Raw genomic sequence first — 18,507 nt, forward strand, 5'->3', positions numbered from 1 at the left:
AGATGGGAGACCTGCTGGTCAGGCAAATAACCAAATAGTTTGCTCTTACCCTTCTCCCTTCCCTAGGCTATTGAGATAGCCAAGGACCAACCCCCCATCCTGAATCGCCTGGCCAAAATCTTCCACTTCCTAGGAAAGCAGGATATGGCCATTGGAACCTGCAACATGGCTCTAGATATCCTACGAGATCCAGAGCTCAACTGGCAGGCATACTGCACAAGGGCCAAGGTGAGTCAGCCTGCAGGCTCCGCCTCCTCCTGCCATCAGGACTCAGAGAACAAGGGCCAGATGCGAAGACTGTGTTGCCAGAGCCCAAAGGTCGTAGGGCCTCCCTGGTGGAAAGGAGCTTAGGAGCCATCAAGACACAAGGTTTGTGTTCTATAAGGTTGTTGAGTGAAAGAATGAAGGAGACCCCCACCCACCGCAGGCACCCCTCTACAATGACCTGGTCGATGACCTCCAGCCTCTACTTGGTGAGCACTCAATACAGGCTGACTGACCTGGGTTGAAATCTGGCCTCTCAACCGATTACTCTATCTAAAACCCCATTCCCCAGACTGTAAGGTATGGATAATGACCTCTGCCTAGAATGCTCTTCTCCCTGATTGGCTTCCTTCCTCACTTCCTGGAGGTCTTGATGAAAAGGAAGCTTCTAGCACCATCTTACTGAAAATGTCAACCTCTCACCAACATTTTTTGTCCTCTTTCTTGGTTTACTTTTTCTTCTTAGTGCTTATTACTCCCCAACATACTATTTATTTATCATGCATATTGTCTTTCTGTCCCACACTAAAATATATGCTCCATGGGGACAGGGAATTTTGTTTTGCTCTCTACCGGGTGCCTGGAACAGTATTAGCACATAACAGGCTCTTGGTGAATATCTGTTGAATGTATGAATGAATGAATGAATGAATGAACTGAGCACATACCATATGCTAGACCTTGGCTAGAATATGTTCTCTCAATCGTCATGGGAACTCTCCAAGGAAGATACCAGTGTACTAATTTTTCAGATGTGGAAAATAAGGCTCCCAGAGGTTGAAAAACATCCTCCCCAGCTCACATGCTAACAAGGGGAGAGGGGAGGGGCTGGAATTCCGCCAAGTCCAACTGGCTCCAAAGCCAGAGTTCCCACCTCCCCCACCTTATGATGCTCTCTTAGAACTAGAGCCCACCAGGTTGGGTATAAAGCATTAATACCTTCAGCAACAATGACCCCTTTACCTACTTCCTCCTTCTCATGCCTCCCCTTCGGAACCTGTAGATTTTTTTAATGTTCCAAGTATGGGGGAAAAGGAGGGGTGAGGTTGAAGGCAAGAGTCTGGAATCATTTGTAATTTGATGCTTGTAAGTTGGGGCCACCTTCCATTCTTTCCAAATTGCTTATGTGGACTCTCACAAAATCTGTGCTGCCACCCTATCTAAAATAGCCCTCTCCCCCAGTCCCCTCTAGCTCATCACCCTGTTTATTTTTTCATAGCCACTTGTCACCACTGCATGCCCAGTACCTAGCACTGAGCCTGGCATATGGTGGGTATCCAGTACATGTTTGTTGAATGAATGAGGGGCTCTTTCCCCCTCATTGTACAGACAAGGAAAGAAACTAAGGCCCAGAAAGGGTGTCATTAGCACAGCTGGCACAGAACTAGGACCTAGGACTCTGGGTCCCAGTGTCAGTGGCCCTCTACTGCACCACAGAACTGCCCTGAGTTGCTGCTGAGAAAAAGACTGGCATCATTTAGGGTAGAAAGGAGGGCAGAGGTCCTTGCTTGGAGCATCATCCCTGAGCTGACTCTCTACGGCAGATCCACCTCAGAGCCTACCTGCACGACCTGGAGCGAGCCAAGATGGGGCTCGGGGGCATGCCTGACAGGAACCACCTGTCCTGCGCCAAGGCCGATCTGGAGGAAGTGGTCAAGGTGTGCCCAAGCCTCAACACCTACCTGGACATTGGCCAGGTAAGGCAGCCTCTTGGCTTGAGTAGCCAATGGCTTACTAAAAACCTGTTCACTCTCTACCAAGGCAGGCCTGGGCACTGAGGACACAGGGAGAAATACAGCTAGCCCCCATCCCTGTCTGATACCGTACCCACCTCCTACAGCCATGGTGAGGATTATATGAGGAAACGCACATACAGCACTTAGAACAGGGCCGTGCTCTTTCTAAAGCACTCAGGAAGTGAGGGCCATTACTCTTTATCCAGAAGTGCCTTCTGGACACAAGGAATGATTACCAAGAGGTGACAATATCATCATTTTCCATACGTGAACACGGAGGCCCAGAAAGTGCCTCGCTCAAGCTGATACGGCCAAGAGTGGTGGGGCTGGAACTGGAATCGCTATTTCTTCTCCTTTCCCGGGGGCGGGAATTTGTGAAGCATTGTCGGAGGGAGGGTGGAATTTTTTTAAAAGCAAGTATGGGCGCGGAACGCCCAGGGAGAAAGGCTCACCCCGCCCTCCCCGGCCAGGTCTACTACTACATGGGTGTGGACGCCGTGCAGGAGCTGCTGGCGGTGGACGAGGCGGCGCTGAACCAGGCGCTGGTCTTCCTGGCCAAGGCCGGCGAGTCGGAGCTGGGCGCCACCCTGCCCGAGCTGCAGCTGCTCCGCGGCAAGTGCCTGCGCATCAAGGGCGAGGAGGCCAACGCGGCGGCCTGCTTCAAGCGCGCCGTGGAGCTGGACGACGCGGGCTCCAGCCACACCGAGGGCTTCGGCTGCCTGCTCGAGGCGCTGCTGGCGCAGTGGAGCCAGGCGCAGCTGAGCGACGCCGAGCTGGGCCGCGAGGTGGACGCGTGGCTGCGCCGCGCCCAGGGCAAGTACCCCGCGGCGCGCCTGCGCCAGGAGCTGCAGCGCGTGTGGCGCGGCCACACGGGCGAGGTGCTGGGGCTGGCCCGGGCCCTGGTGGCTCAGGGACGGCCGGCGCTAGTGCGGCTGCTCTTCGAGACCATGGAGCAGGACGGCGACGTCGCAGGCGTGCCGCGGGGCCGCCGCGCCCTCTCCCTCTGAGCGGCGTCGAAGCCCCGCCCCGTCGAGGCCCCGCCCTACCTACAGCTGATTGGGCGCTCAAAACGGGCCTGCCCTGCCATAGGCTGGCGGTTGAGCGGAGCCAATTAGATTCTCTTCCGGGAATTGGGACGGGGCGGTTGAGAGACGAGGGCAGTTTGGCCTGCCCGCGGAGTCACAAAGGCCCGGCTCAGGAGAGCCGCTGAGGTTGGGGCGGACGCGAGAGACCACCGGGAGACTGCCATTTAAAGCACTGAATTGTGCAAATATGCAGAAAAAGTAAGATGGATGCAAGATACAGAAGATAGTTATCTCCATTGGCGGCTGTTTAGTCCCCGTGCGCAATCCTCGAGGCCTGAGTTCCTGTCTTTGGATTGCCGTGAGCCACACTCTACCCTTGTAATAAAGCCGCCTCTCCATAAATTGACTGGAGTGGGTCTCAGGTCCGGCAGCCAGAAAAGCCACGCCAGAGCAGAGGGCAAAGCTGCGCAGTGAGCAGGTAAGGGCAAGGCAGTAGTCTACACCTGGCTGCTCGGGCCTTTTGCCTACCTGCCTAGCAGTCTCCAGCAGGCCTCATCTTTGGCCAGCTTGGTCTGAAAGGCTCCCAAACGCCCTGACATAAAGCCCATCCAGTAGAATCTTTGCTTGATTTCTCTGTTCTTAGGAGAACCTAGGGTCCCCCACCCATCAGGGAGTGCTACCTGCACCCCGTTGTGAACCTTCCACAAAAGCGTGAAGAAAGTCTTGGAATTTTACACGCTTGGACTCATAGAGTCTTGGATGTGGAACTTTACTGTCAAAGACTTAGGCTCTGATTGCCAGTAAATCTTAAAATGGCCAAGCTGGATTCTTGTGGCCCTACCTACAAGAACCACTTTAACCTAAAATTCCAGAAAAGGTCTTGCCAGCCTCCGGGAATGCTGGTTGTTCATAACTGCAATGGCAGGACCCCCATAATGGTTTGTGATTTATTTTGCATTTTTTCCCTTTCTTTGGAGAGTTATACCGACTGCTTTGCTCCTATCCCTGATCCTCAAACTTTACCAGGGAAGGGCCAGCACCCCTGCATTTCTTCTCATGTCTCCAGTGACAGATGGAGAACAGACTGAAAAGTGCAGTCCTTAGAGATCATGCACTCCAATCCCCTGTGTAGATGAGAATCCTGAGACTCCTAGAAGGGAGGTGGCTTGCCCAAAGTCTCACCGCCTAGCCTCCCACCCCTGTACTTCAAACTTACTGTCAGCATTTTGCAGGTTTGGAAAAATACTAATAAAGTGATTAACACTAAAGCATTAAGTGTTTACATGTTAAGGGTTTAAGTGTCACCTGTCACATGGGGCACTCTGAGATCCATTAGGATAATGTTCTAACACCAACAGTGGAATCTGTGAAGTCTGGGCAGTGAGACCACGCGAAAGGCCCCAAATTCCACCTCATGGTTCACCATGGCTCACTGCTGTGGGTGGTGACCTCTCCCTCCTTCCTTCCTCTTATCCCCACGGCAGCAGAGTCCAGCAGCTGACTCCAGAGCAAGCAGCACACCCAGCCCTTTCCACTCCTCCCCCACATCCTTCTCCCCCCACAACTGTGACCTGTGCCCTTCCCTAGGCCAGAAAACCAGCTCTTTCTTCTTTCTTCTCCTGCTTCCCCGAACAAACTGAATTCAAGGCAGTTTGCTGGCAAAATTGGGAAGCCGGTGAAGTTTGTCTGCATCCCCAGGCTTCCCAGTTTGCGGCTTTTCCTTACTTTTCCTGTCTGCCAGGTTGTGTATTTCTCCCTTCATTGCCTCCTACTCCTGTTGAACCTTTCCAATAAACTTTCTTTCTGATAATCTCATCCATAACTAACTGTATAAATAACCAACATACACACACTAGAGCTTGGAGTATCTGCACACTGGCCAAAAGACGAAAAGAGAAAGGAAACCCCATTTCCAGGACTGCCTCCTATGTGTAAGGCAATTCATACATGTAAGCTCACTAAATTCCTCACCAGCCCTGAGGGGTAGGCACTATAATCCTCACTTTATAGGTGAGGACATGGAGCCACTGAACAAGGTCACAGATAAATACGGGAAGGGCCAGGATTTGGACCAGACCTGCCCTGTTGTGTGCTGCCTCCTGGGACAAAGCCCTGCCTCGAAGATGTGTCATCTGTGGTCTAGAGTTAGGCCTGTGATCACCAACTCATCCCATCACTTTACCCCTGCTCCCTCCCCACCAGGTACTAGTCTCCCTGCCCAAATGGCCTTACCTCTGTGCCTTTGTATATCCTATTCCTCTGCTGGCTCTTTTTCCTGTAATTTCTGTCCTAAGTGCTTGGCTCAAAGGTGCCTCCTCCAGGGAATCTTGTCAAGTCCTTCCAACTGTCATTAAGCACTCTTTTATGCGTGGATTGCTCTCAGGGCGTTGCGCCCCACTGCATTACATTTATTCCCCTCTCCCTGGGTCATAAGTATCCCAACATGAGTGTTGCCCCCACTCAACTCTGGAATCTTTATAGCAGGAACCACATCTGATTCAGCCCCTGGCCCTGCACTGAGCTTGGCACACAGGATAGGCTCAGGTTTGTTGTTGAACTGAGGAAACTCACAGCAGTGACATGCTACCTCAGTCCCAAACAGGTGACTCCGTCACCACCAGGTCCACAGGGCTGAGGTCAGGGTCAGGTCTGTAGCCCAAAGACCTTGGAGGCCTAGAGCTCAACCAGAAGGCATCGGCTTTCTCTCCACCTCCTCGCCACCTTCTGCCAGTTCCCCAATTCTGCGATTGGGAAACCAAGGCAAGAGAGCAGGACTTGGGCACGGTCGAGCAGCAAACTGATGACAGATACACACTCGTACCCCACCTCCAGACTCGTAGGCCAGTGCTCTCTGCCCTTTCAGCGCTGCCTCCTCTGCCAAGGTTACTTCCGGTAAGTCCAGGAGGACTACAGGCTTTCCATTCATTCACTCAGCAAATACTTATCAGGCACTGGCCAAATGCCAAGCATAGTGCCAAGCTCTGGGGCTACAGTGGAGACCAAAATAGGCCCTTGCCTTCAGGGAGTTCACAGTGTAGATCAGGCAGAGCAGGTGATGCAGGGCTTTGTGGGCCACATTGGGGACTTTGGAAGACCAATGGAAAGCTATCAAAGGTTTTAGCCGGCAGGGCTGGCTACCCCTCCCCCTCTACACCAGCCACACTATCCTGCGTTAGTGGCCTTTCCCCACACTCTCCCCGGCCCTTGACTTCCCTGTTCCCTGGCTCCCCCTGTTCAGCAAGTCACTGCTAAGGCCAGGTGTGGAAGCCCCCCAGGAGGAGGCTAGTGGGTGGGTGATCTTGATTTATTTACAGCTTTGAGCCCTGCAGAATGCCTCTGTCTGCTAGGTGGCTGGGAGGACAACTGTCTGTCATATCGCCGAAGCAGCAGGAGCTCCTTAGGGGAGCATTGCAGAGTAAAAGCCTTAATGACCCCATCATCAGAGTAATGAAGACAAATCCCACCTCGTGCTGCCTGCCCACTCCTTCCTCTGGGTCTAGCAGCCAACATCAGGCAGCTAGAAACTCCCACTTAGCCAGCGTGAGCAAAGCACATTAAAGATTGTGAAAATTACTCGAACTCATACAGCAATTCAGTAATGCGGCAGGATACAAAATCAATGCACAGAAATCAGTTGCTTTCTTATACACTAACAACGCAACTGTAGAAAGAGAAATTAGAGAAACGATTCCATTTACAATAGCACCAAAAACCATAAGATACCTCAGAATAAACCTAACCAAAGAGGTAAAGGATCTATACTCTAGGAACTACAGAACACTCATGAAAGACATTGAAGAAGACACAAAAAGATGGAAAAATATTCCATGCTCATGGATCAGAAGAATAAACATTGTTAAAATGTCTATGCTACCCAGAGCAATCTACACCTTCAATGCCATCCCGATCAAAATTCCAATGACATTTTTCAAAGTGCTGGAACAAACAATCCTAAAATTTGTATGGAATCAGAAAAGACCCCGAATCGCCAAGGAAATGTTGAAAAAGAAAAACAAAGCTGGGGACATCACGTTCCCCGATTTCAAGCTATATTACAAAGCAGTGATCACCAAGACAGCATGGTACTGGCACAAAAACAGACATATAGACCAACGGAACAGAATAGAGAGCCCAGATATGGACCCTCAACTCTATGGTCAAGTAATCTTTGACAAAGCAGGAAAAAACATGCAATGGAAAAAAGACAGTCTCTTCGATAAATGGTGCTGGGAAAATTGGACAGCCACATGCAGAAGAATGAAACTCGACCATTCTCTAACACCATTCACAAAGATAAACTCAAAGTGGATGAAAGACCTCAATGTGAGACAGGAATCCATCAAAATCCTAGAGGAGAACACAGGCAGTAACCTCTTTGACATCGGCCACAGCAACTTCTTTCAAGATACATCTCCAAAAGCTAGTGAAACAAAAGCAAAAATGAACTTTTGGGACTTCATCAAGATGAAAAGCTTCTGCACAGCAAAGGAAACAGTCAACAAAACAAAGAGGCAACCCACGGAATGGGAGAAGATATTTGCAAATGACACTACAGATAAAGGGCTCGTATCCAAGATCTATAAAGAACTTCTCAAACTCAACACCCAAAAAACAAGTCAAAAAGTGGGCAGAAGATATGAAAAGACACTTCTCTGAAGAAATGTTCATCATCATTAGCCATCAGGGAAATTCAAATCAAAACCACATTGAGATACCACCTTACACCAGTTAGAATGGCAAAAATGGACAGGGAAAGAAACAACAAATGTTGGAGAGGTTGTGGAGAAAGGGGAACCCTCTTACACTGTTGGTGGGAATACGAGTTGGTACAGCCACTTTGGAAAACCGTATGGAGGTTCCTCAAAAATTTAAAAATAGAGCTACCCTATGACCCAGCAATTGTACTCCTGGGTATTTACCCGAAAGACACAGATGTAGTGAAAAGAAGGGCCATATGCACCCCAATGTTCATAGCAGCAATGTCCGCAATAGCCAAACTGTGCAAAGAGCTGAGATGCCCTTCAACAGATGAATGGATAAAGAAGATGTGGTCCATACATACAATGGAATATTACTCAGCCATCAGAAAGGATGAACACCCAACTTTTACATCAACATGGATGGGACTGGAGGAGATTATGCTAAGTGAAATAAGTCAAGCAGAGAAAGTCAATTATCATATGGTTTCACTTATTTGTGGAACATAAGGAATAACATGGAGGACATTAGGAGAAGGAAGGGAAAAATGGGGGGGGGGAATTGGAGGGAGAGATGAACCATGAGAGAATATGGACCTGAGAAACAAATGGTTTTAGAGGGGAGGGGGAGGGGGGATTGGTTAGCCCGGTGATGGATATTAAGGAGGGCACGTACTGCATGGAGCGCTGGGTGTTATACGAAAACAATGGATCGTGGATCACCACATCAAAAACTAATGATGTATTGTATAGTGACTAATATAACATAATATTTAAAAAGGGAAAAAATGATCGTGAAAACAGGTAAGATTTTTCAGTTACAGGTTTCTAGAATCTCAGTGTTGGAAAGAACATTAGCCGTCACCTTTTCCAGCTTCTCCATCTAGATCAAAACTCCTCTCATCAATGAGTGTTCTGAACGGAGTGTCTGAACCATGTGCATGCCCCTGGAAGACAGGCAACTCACTACCTATTGAGGGAATCATTCCGTTTTTCAGCAGATCTTAAGTCTGCGGAGTGTGGCCCACTATTGAGTTGAAATCTTCTTTTCTGGGGCGCCTGGGTGGCTTAGTCGGTTAAGCGTCTGTCTGCCTTCGGCTCAGGTCATGATCCCAGGGTCCTGGGATGGAGCCCTAAGCCCCGCATTGGGCTCCCTGCTCAGTGGGGAGTCTGTTTCTTTCTGCCTCTCCCTTGCTTGTGCTCTCTCTCCCTATCTCTGTCGCTATCTCTCTCTCTCTCTCAAATAAATAAATAAAATCTTAAAAAAAGAAAGAGGGGCGCCTGGGTGGCACAGTCAGTTAAGTGTCTGCCTTCGGCACGGGTCATGATCCCGGGGTCCTGGGATTGAGCCCCACATCCGGCTCCCTGCTCAGCAGGGAGCCTGCTTCTCCCTTTCCCCACCACCCCCCCCCCCTCCGGCTTGTGCTCTCTTTCCCTATCTCTCTCTCTTTCTCTCTCAAATAAATAAAATCTTGAAAGAAAGAAGAAAAGAAAGGAAAGAAGAGAGAGAGAGAAAAAAAGAGAGAGAAGAAAAAGAAAGAAGAAAGCAAAGAAAGAAAGAAAAAAAGAGAGAAAGAAAGAAAGAAAGAAAGAAAAAGATCTTTTCTTCATTACTACTATCACTATCAAGTTCACCTTCGGGGCCACAAAGAACAGACCCTAATAAGCAAGGTGAGCTTGAACAAGTCACTTTGCTCTGGCTACTCTGCCAATGGGCAGGCCGAGCTCTGACCCAGCCCGCAGCTGCCGGCACCCAGCCGAGAGCACTGAGTGGGTGCTGGGAGCTGAAAGCTGAGAAGAACAGGACTCCTCCTCATCCCTAATCAGGCCCCAAGGGAACACCCTGTGTGGATGATGGTGGCTGGATGCCAAATGAAGTGAAATATCTCCTTTTCTCAGGCTGTTAACTTTTTTTCTTGTTTAAGGAAGGGGAGGATAATGACATTTAGCACTTTACAACTCAGCAGTAAAATGAGCAGACGGAAACAGATCCCCAGCATTGCGGGCGTGCTTCCAGGGAGAAACCCTCCCTGCTCCTGCTCCGGCTGTGGGCTCCGGGGGCCTAATCACTGGCAAGGCTTGCCGGTGGAGTTAGCGAGCACCCTAACAGCCAGCTCCTTCCTGCCCCGGCTCCTCCTCACTCCGGGCTGCACACGGGTGAGCCTGCCGAGGCGCACCGTGTCCCACCTACCCGGGGCAACTTTCCTACCTCTCCCGTGTTGCGATGAGGAGGAGAGGCAGAGGATGTTCTTGGTGAGACAGGTGAGCAGAAACTCCTGTGGAGATGTGGAAATGCCCCACCTGGCCTCTAGGTGGCCACAGAAAAACAATTTGAGCAGGGGAAGTTCCTGATGGGAAGTCAAAGAAAGTCATCATCATCATCCTAACCATCGAAACTACTTACTGAGAACTTGCCATGGGTCAGTCATTCTAGCACACATCTCACACACCTTGCCCCATTTAATCCCACAAGCCCATTAGCTGTGTTATCAGCACTGTCTCCATTTTACAGATGAGGAAACTGAGGCTCCAGGAGGTTAAATGACTTTCCTGAGGTCCCTCCACACTTACCTGGGATGTAGGCAGGCTAAAGAGTACTAACAAATGGCTCTTTAACTATTTAGGGTCTAGATTACTCTTTCCTCTATCACATAAGTTGCTCTATAAACTGAACGCTTCGGAAAATCTGAACGCATTTTTCATGTTTATGTTTCCAAGAACAGTCAATAGCTCTGTGATGGAGCTTGTTCTATTTTGGTGTGTAAATTGTTTCATTAAACTGCAGCTCCTCTGTGAGCTTTATGTGTCATCCACAAAGTAAAAGAAAAAACAAAAACAGCCCTACTGTGGTGGAGATCTATTGTTTCATCTGCCCAGCACCCTGCCCTCTGGGGACACCACGCCTCTTCTTCCTGGGCTTCTAATATGTCCTTCCCCACTCTGAGTGGTGGCAGAGGGCTGCCAGTCATAATATCCCGCCCTCCTAACGCTGACAGGACCCAAGTTGGGCCAATCAGAGTCCTTCCCTCAGAGTTTTCCATCTGGGTGCAAGGGACAGAAGACACTGTCTGCTGGAAGCTATTAGCAAGTGTTCCCGTTAGGATTAGGTTTAGCCATGGGCACCAAAGTCCTGAAAACAGTATCCTAAACAAGATGGCGTGTATTTATCTTGCAAGGCCAGCTCAAATATCACCTCGGTGCCCGCCCATGTTCCCTTCCCCCCTCACCCACCAGGCACCCGCTAAGATCATCCTGCTGCATGCACCTGCCACTCTCCACCTGACCGGAAGCACTGGGTACTTGATGCCTCTGGGAGCAACCTTCAACCAATGGGAAGTGGAAACTGGAAGATAAATCCCCCAGCCTCATAAGCAGGGGTGGGGTGGGGGAACAGGATAAATCTGAAGCATGTTCCACAGTCTCCCTGTGGTCCTGTTGGCTTTAATGCCCCATTGCCCACAGCAGGAAACTGCTAGTCTGTTACCACACCCTGTATTCACTTCCAGCGTTTTCTGCTCTCACTTCCCCACCCCCCTTCCAGTGCTTCCTGGGATCACCTCCCAAATAATCTACTTGCCCCGGCATCCTTGACTCGAGGTCGGCTTCTGGAGGAGTCCAGCTTTAGACACCGTCAAAACCCTCCCTCATCCCAAGAGGAAGACTCTACCACTGCAATGTTCCCAGGGCACTTTCTTCACACCTCTAATGCAGTACATCATGGCCCATCTTGTTGTATTTATTAAGTATGAAATAGGAAGGAATGTGCATTTATTGAGTACCAGATGTGTACCAGTCACTACCAGATGTTTTGTGCTCCTCTATTCATTTATTCACTAATTAATTCATTCAACAAATATTTATTAAGCATTTGCAATACACCAGGCAATTATCTAGGCCAGAGGTTGGCAAACTATGGCCCACAGGCCAGATTCAGTCTGCCACCTGTTTTTTTTAAATAAAGTTTTATCGGAACACAGCCATGCTCATTTGTTCCCAAGTCTCTATCGCTGCTTTCATGTTATAACAACAGAGTTGAGTAGTTGTGACAGAGACCATATGGCCTGCAAAGCATAAAATATTTACTCTCTGGGCCTTTACAAAAAAAGTTTGGTGCCCATTGGTCTAGGCAAATAAACAAAAAAACTAAGACATTTACTATGTTAAATGGTAACCAATGCTGTGAAGGAGAAAAAGCAGGGAGAAAGAGAGGTTTGGGAGTAATGGGGGCAGCGGTGGGGATTGCAGTGAAAATTAGGGTGTCGGGAAGTCCTGGCTGTGAGGATGACAATGGAGCATAGACCTGGAAGAGGGGAAGGAGGGAGCCATGTGGACGTGGAGGGAAAGAGCTGCTGGCTGGTGGAGAGGCAGATGTGAGGGCCATACTGAAGTATTAATAATAGTTAATCCTACACTGAGTGCTATGTACCAGACGCCCTTCCCTCGCTTCACATACATAATCTCATTTAATTACTTAAAAGTCATCATCTCGTTACACATTTAATCTTACAAAAGAATGATCTGAATAAATTTCTTTTTTTTTTAAGATTTTATTTATTTGAGGGGCACCTGGGTGGCTCAGTCGTTAAGCGTTTGCCTTCAGCTCAGGTCATGATCCCAGCCAGGGTCCTGGGATCGAGCCCCACATCAGGATCCCTGTTCAGCGGGAAGCCTGCTTCTCCCTCTCCCACTCCCCCTGCTTGTGTTCCCTCTCTCGCTGTGTCTCTCTCTGTCAAATAAATAAATAAAATCTTTTAAAAAAAAAGATTTTATTTATTTGAGAGAGAGGGAGAGCATGAGCAGGGAGTGGGGGTGGGGGGGAAGGTAGAGGGAGAAGCAGGCTCCCCACTGAGCAGGGAGCCCGACGTGGGGCCCGGGGCTCGATCCCAGGACCCTGGGACCACGACTTGAGCCGAAGGCCGACACTCAATGGACTGAGCCACCCAGGTGTCCCTGAATATATTTCTGTTACTAGTGTTCATATGGAACTTTCAGTTTACAAAGTTGTTTTGTAATGTTATTTGCCTGCTCTTCACAACATTTCAAAGAGTTTACTGACCCCATTGTATTATAGCCAAAGACCAGAAAGGTCAAGTCCTTTGACCCAGGTCACACAGCCTATAAGTTCTGAAACTAGAAAGCAAACCCAGGTGTGTTTGGATCCAGACGCTGCCTCCCTCTCTCTGAGCCAGCAGCTTCAGAAGGCACAAACTCCACCTCACCGCACTCACATCTAACTCGAACAGTGCACCGAAGAGAAAGGGCGAGGGCCTTTCTGGGCCTGTTGGAAGGAACTCCATTCCCTCATCCTCCCAGATGAGAGTGACCAGACAGCCTGCTGGAATCACAGCCATACTCACAGACGTGTGATCATTTGCTCTGTCCTGGGGCACCTACGCTGTGCCCCAGTCTTGAGGCTGTCCCCGGTGCTCTGCGGAGCTCACCCCAAGCAGGGGCTCGAAAAGGACTTCCCGGATGACAGATTAATTATCACTAGGATTTTGTTTTGTTGCATTTTTAACACAGCATTCCTATGAATTGAGGGAATTATTTATAAAGACATTAATTTGGCAAATAGGTATAGAGATTTACTATGTGCAGAAAAGAGCAAAACCTTTTAACAGAGTAAGCGGATTTACTGTGGCAGGGCTAGCAATGGACATGACATGTGCCCTCCCCTCTGGGAGCTGGCAGGCTGGTCAGATGTGGGGAGAGAGATGAATTTTTTGTATGTATGTGCTCCTGACCCAGTGTGTGCCCGGCACTGTGCCAGCCAGGTACCTTCATCATCAATAATAAGAATAATAATAGCAAACACTCCTGAACCCTGACTCTGCACCAGGCGCTGTGCTGAGCCCTTTATATCTTCATCAAACTCCAAGGGAAAGTTGTCACTGCTATTTTAAGGCTGCAGCATGTGAGCCTCGGGGAAGTTGAGTATCCCACACAGGCACATGGTAAGTGGGTGGCAAAGTGAGGATTGGCACTCAGGTCTGTTTGCCCCACTGCGTGTGCATGCTCAGCTGTAAACCCAGAGAGGGAACAGACACAATTTTGAGGGGTCTCAAGAGAGGGAGAGTCCCTGCCAGTGTGGGCTTCAAGGAAGCATCCCTAACAGGATGCCCTTGAGCCAGGCCCTGAAGAGCGGGCGTCCAGAGGGGACCCAGCCAAACAGAAATGACCTGTTTGGCTGATCGCTCCTACAAATTTGGTTATGGGTCAAGACACGTCTGATACAAATAAGTTGACATTGGAGGCTGTGAGTGTGGAGATCACTTTGCACCAAACAGACCTGGAGATGATCCTTTCTCCCCCTTTTACTAGTTGTGTTGACTGTGGACAAGCTAACCAAACTTTCCAAGCCTTGGTTGCCTCATCTGTAAAATGGACATAACAGTGATACTTACACCTCACGGGACTAGTGTAAGGATTTAATCAGATATGGTATAAAGCGTTTAATATTGCCCCTGGCTCACAGCAAATACTGTATAAATGTGAATGATGATGATGATGATGATGATTGGCAGTCACACTCTTCAATTCGGAGGATTCTGGATAAAAAAGGGGCCCACTGGGGCAACTGGGTGGTTCAGTCGGTTAAGCATCCGACTCTTGATTTCAGCTCAGGTCACGATCTCAGGGTCATGAGATCGAGCCCCAGAGTCAGGCTCCATACTCAGTGAGGAATCTGCTTGAAATTTCCTCTCTCCCTCTCCCTCTGCCCCCCACCCCGCTTGTTTGCACACTCTCTCTCTTTTAAAATAAATAAAATATTTTTTAAAAGTGGGGGGGCTACCTTCCCAGCCTCCTTCTGGTCTCTAATGACCCCTAGACTTAGGCACAAAACAAGTAAACAAGTGATACATTCTGGGTCCAAGGAGAAGAGGCTGCTGAAGACAAAAGAGATCTGTGTCATGTGGTGGTGGCAGGAGTAGGGAGTCTGAAGGAAATGGGCAGCAGCAGAATGATGGTTCTCTCTTTATGGTAGGTGAGGGGAGCCATGGTGTTGCCCGAGGTGGAATGGATTGAAGGATGAGCCAGATGCTTTCCTTTACATCTCTCATTGAACCTTCACAATGGCCCTATGTGTGCCTCATGATTCCTGTGTTACTAATGAAGAACCGAGGAAGCAGGAGACCCCAAGTCACATCACTGGAAGTGGCCGGCAGGATTCCAAGTCAAGGCTGCCCTCTCCCCTCCAGTCCAGTCTGTGTGGGCCGGGCTGGGCTAATGGGGCGGGGGTGGGCTCAGGAGTCCATCCGGTGGCCTGTCCCAGGGCCCTGGAGTCTGTCCCCTCCTCTCCCACCTCTGCCCGGGTCTGGCCCATTGTAGGCGTCACCCATCCCGCCTCTCTCGCCATCCTCTTCCTCCCATCTGAGTTCACACCTCACTCGGGCGAGGAAACACAGCTGCCCGTGTCCTTCCCTGGTGTAAAGCCCTTCCATTTCCTGCAGGCTGGCTTCTCGCACTGGCCGGCGTCTTCAGCAGAGGAAGCAGCCATCTTCTTGGAGTGACAATCATGCTTGTTTTCAAATTATAACGAACTCATGCTGTAGAGTGGAACGCAAAATGCCCAGGGATTTTCTCCGAGGAGTTGTTTTGGGCTAAGCTTCAAAATAGATGTGTGTTGGTGGGAAGAGGAGTATCAATCTTGAGGAAAAACACTTCACTGTAGCTCAGAGATGAACAGAAACTCACAGGCTGGTCCAGCAGGCCCTGGCGCACTGGCATCCACAGCCTTCCCAGTCGTGCTTCCACGATGCCCAAGTGTGCTCTGTGCTCCAGCCAGACTTTCAGCCTTCTTCCTTACAGCTAGTGGTCACCTGCTCTCCCTCTGACTACATTGTCTTTCTATCTCCCCTGTCATCCCGGGAAGCTCCTGGTTATCCTTTAAGGTCCATCTCCAGGTCCCCTCCTCCAAGAAGCCCTCCGTGATCCCACTCCCCACTCCGTGCAGTACAGCTCTTGCTCTCGGCTCTTCACAACTTCTTACCACAGGATCCTGGGACCATCACTTTGAGAGGCAGACACTCCAGGAGATTATGAGCAGCTTGAGGTCAGGAAGCTCGCCATGAACTCTGACTTCACTTGTTCATTCAACACATACTCAGAGTCCCTCTGTGCCAGGCCATGGGCTCTGGATGAGGGAATGACTCGGTGTGTCCTTGGAAGGGGTCCAACCTGAGGAAGAGACAAACTATCTATTTATCTATCTATTCATTACTCATTGATATATTAAAACAACAATCAAAAAGCAAAACGCTTTGCTAATCGCCAACCGGGTCAGGCCCTCTGGTCAAGGTTAAGGATACAGAAAAGAACAAAACCTGTGCCTACCCCCAAGGAGCTCCCAGTCTGATGACCAATGGCCAGTGCAAGCAAACTGCTAAGTGCATAGTCTGTCCCCAAGACTGGGCAGCACCAGGGTAGGTGTGGAGTCCTTTTGCTTTAGGGTTTTTTGTGTTTTTTTTCTATGACACTGAATGATTGAATTTTTTGTGGGTTTTTTTTTCTGTTTTATGGAACTTGTGGGGTTCTAATCATGAATGAACTTTATAAATAAAAAACCCAATAAATAACTGATCAAGTAATTGATTAAAATGTCATACCAGAAATTGCTGTGGCAATAGGGCTAGATTCTGGGTCTCCACCACCCCTGGACTTTCTCAATGGGGAGCAAATCTACTCTGACCATGGCTGGCTCCAGGCTGCAAAACCTCCTGCAAACTCACAGTAAAATGCAGCAGTGCTCGGCCTGCCTCCCAAGGGGGTCGTAAGCATTAATTAGTTACCATTGGTAAAGTGCTCTGAAGATGTGGGGGTGTATAAACACGGCAAGTCATTAGGCCTCTCCACACCACTATGCTCTACAGCCTGGGAACTGCTAATTGAGAAATAATTAACACATCAGGGTGCAGAGGACGGATGCCTGGTGTTTCCAGGATTGGAAAGGATGTAATAACATGCATGGGAGCAGGGAGAAATATAAGGTTACTGTGGATCCTGATACTGAAGATTATTCACCTCCTGCTCCCAGAGAGGAGGCGTGGGGAATATTGCCTCAGTAAAACCTTTAGGATTGCACTCCTTAGGGAAAGCCTGGACCACAGTGCTGAGCTGCAGAGGCCCAGTGACATTCTTAGAGCAAAAGAGCTCAAGTCCAGCCCAGCTCTGCCTGGCCTCCTAGCTGGAGGGTAGATGCCAGTCGTGGGGTTCACCCAAGCGGTATTTTCTTCCACTGTAGGGCCAAGGTGATGACACCCATCGACACTGCCCCCTGCAACCCAATGCCCCACCAGGCTGTCCAGTGCCTTTCCTGTAGACCAGCAGAACTAGCCCAGATTGCACATTAGATCATCTGGGGGACTACTGATGCTAAGTCCCACCCCAGACTAATACCTAGCATCTCTGGGCAGGGGGACCGGGGCACAGGGTGAGTTCAGTGCAGCTCAGGTTGAGAAGCACTGTTTTGGCCTGTGTGGCAAGCACTGTGTTAGGAGCAGTAAACCCTCTGACACCCCACGATTCCCTCATACCAGCTCATTTCCTGATTCCCTGCCCGAGCGTCCTGGTCCCTCAGCCTGGCCATTCCACTCCGCTCCCACCACCATTCTTGTCCTGGGAAACTCGACTCATCCTTCAGGCTCAGCTCAAGGATCACCTCCTCAGTGAATTCCTCCTTCCCTACGCTCCCACAGGACTTTCCTCGGCCCCTATTACACTGATCATATGGTGTTGCTCCTGGCAGATCTTGGGGTCTGAGAGCTTCTTGGGGCCAGTGTCTTGCACTGGGTCTGGCACATTTTAGGCACTCAATAGACTATATCTGTTCTTAGTTAGCTTGAGTTACATGATATACAGCTCCCTCTTCAGGACATGTGTGCTTGTTCCCTGTGTCTAGAACATTCTTCCCCCAGATAGCTGCAAGGCTTTCTCACCTGCAGGTCTTTGCCAAAATGTCACTTTTGAGATGAGGCTTTCCCTGATCATCCTGAATTGCAACCACTCTGCCTCCAACCCATTCATTTTTCATAGTTATTTTTTTTCTCTATGGATGGATACTGATGGATCCTGTCTTTATTTAGAAGTTTGGTATTTTGTTTACCATGGATTTTTTTACAATAATTTTAATTAATTGCATAAAAATACTACCTTTGGTTACTGAGTTCCTGCTCCCCTTCCAAATTTCACCGTATTGATTTATTGACTCTTTTCACTAGAATGTAAGCCACCTTGAATGCAGGGAATTTTGTTTGTTTTGTTCACTATTCCCAGTTTCTCCAAGTGGTTGATACATGATAGCTGCTCAAAAAAATATTTTGTGAATTAAAGTTTGATTTAGTGTCTTAAACACTGTCTTGGACTTTGTAATGAAGGTATTTTTTTCTGTTTAAAAATTTTTAATGTATTTAAATTGAAAGCCTGTAAAATCCTAGGGTAGATTCCAAACGGAAAGGCCCACTGTTGCCTTGGTTACACCGCAGCCAGCCTTTCCATTTCGAGAGTGCGGAGGCCCCTGGCAGAGGGAGGGAACCCCAGGCTTTTATCATAGAGTTACACCTCCCTAAATCCTAGAGGGCACTTCCGGAACGGTAATTTACTCTTCGCAGTCCAAGCCAATCTATGGTCGTGGAGTAGAGCCGGGCTCTTTCTCCTCAGCTAAACTTCCGGAAAACCTCTCACAGGAGTCTAGAGTGGTGGGGGGGGGGGGGCAGTCTCCGTGAGAGCGGCTTTGTGATTGGCAAGAAAGTCAGGAGGCGGGGCTTGGGGCGGGCACGCCCTGGCGCA

General features: G+C 49.3%; 1 protein-coding gene across 2 annotated transcripts in view; it reads left to right on the forward strand.

Moving 5' to 3' along the window:
- Window positions 1-16,520, forward strand: part of TTC22 (tetratricopeptide repeat domain 22) — a 31,391-nt gene extending 14,871 nt beyond the window's left edge. Inside the window, exons 5-7 of one of the 2 annotated variants that reach the window (XM_078073096.1) lie at window positions 67-228; window positions 1,809-1,961; window positions 14,708-16,520. In XM_078073096.1, the coding sequence (XP_077929222.1) occupies window positions 67-228; window positions 1,809-1,961; window positions 14,708-14,755 (363 nt within the window). In that variant the 3' untranslated portion in view covers window positions 14,756-16,520. Of the gene's footprint in view, window positions 1-66; window positions 229-1,808; window positions 1,962-2,470; window positions 4,294-14,707 lie in introns of those variants that run through there. The other variant, XM_036113989.2, reaches the window with a different exon arrangement.
- Window positions 16,521-18,507: the final 1,987 nt, after the last annotated feature.

The sequence above is a fragment of the Halichoerus grypus genome, chromosome 5 (genome assembly GCF_964656455.1).
Source record: "Halichoerus grypus chromosome 5, mHalGry1.hap1.1, whole genome shotgun sequence".
NCBI lineage: Eukaryota > Metazoa > Chordata > Mammalia > Carnivora > Phocidae > Halichoerus > Halichoerus grypus.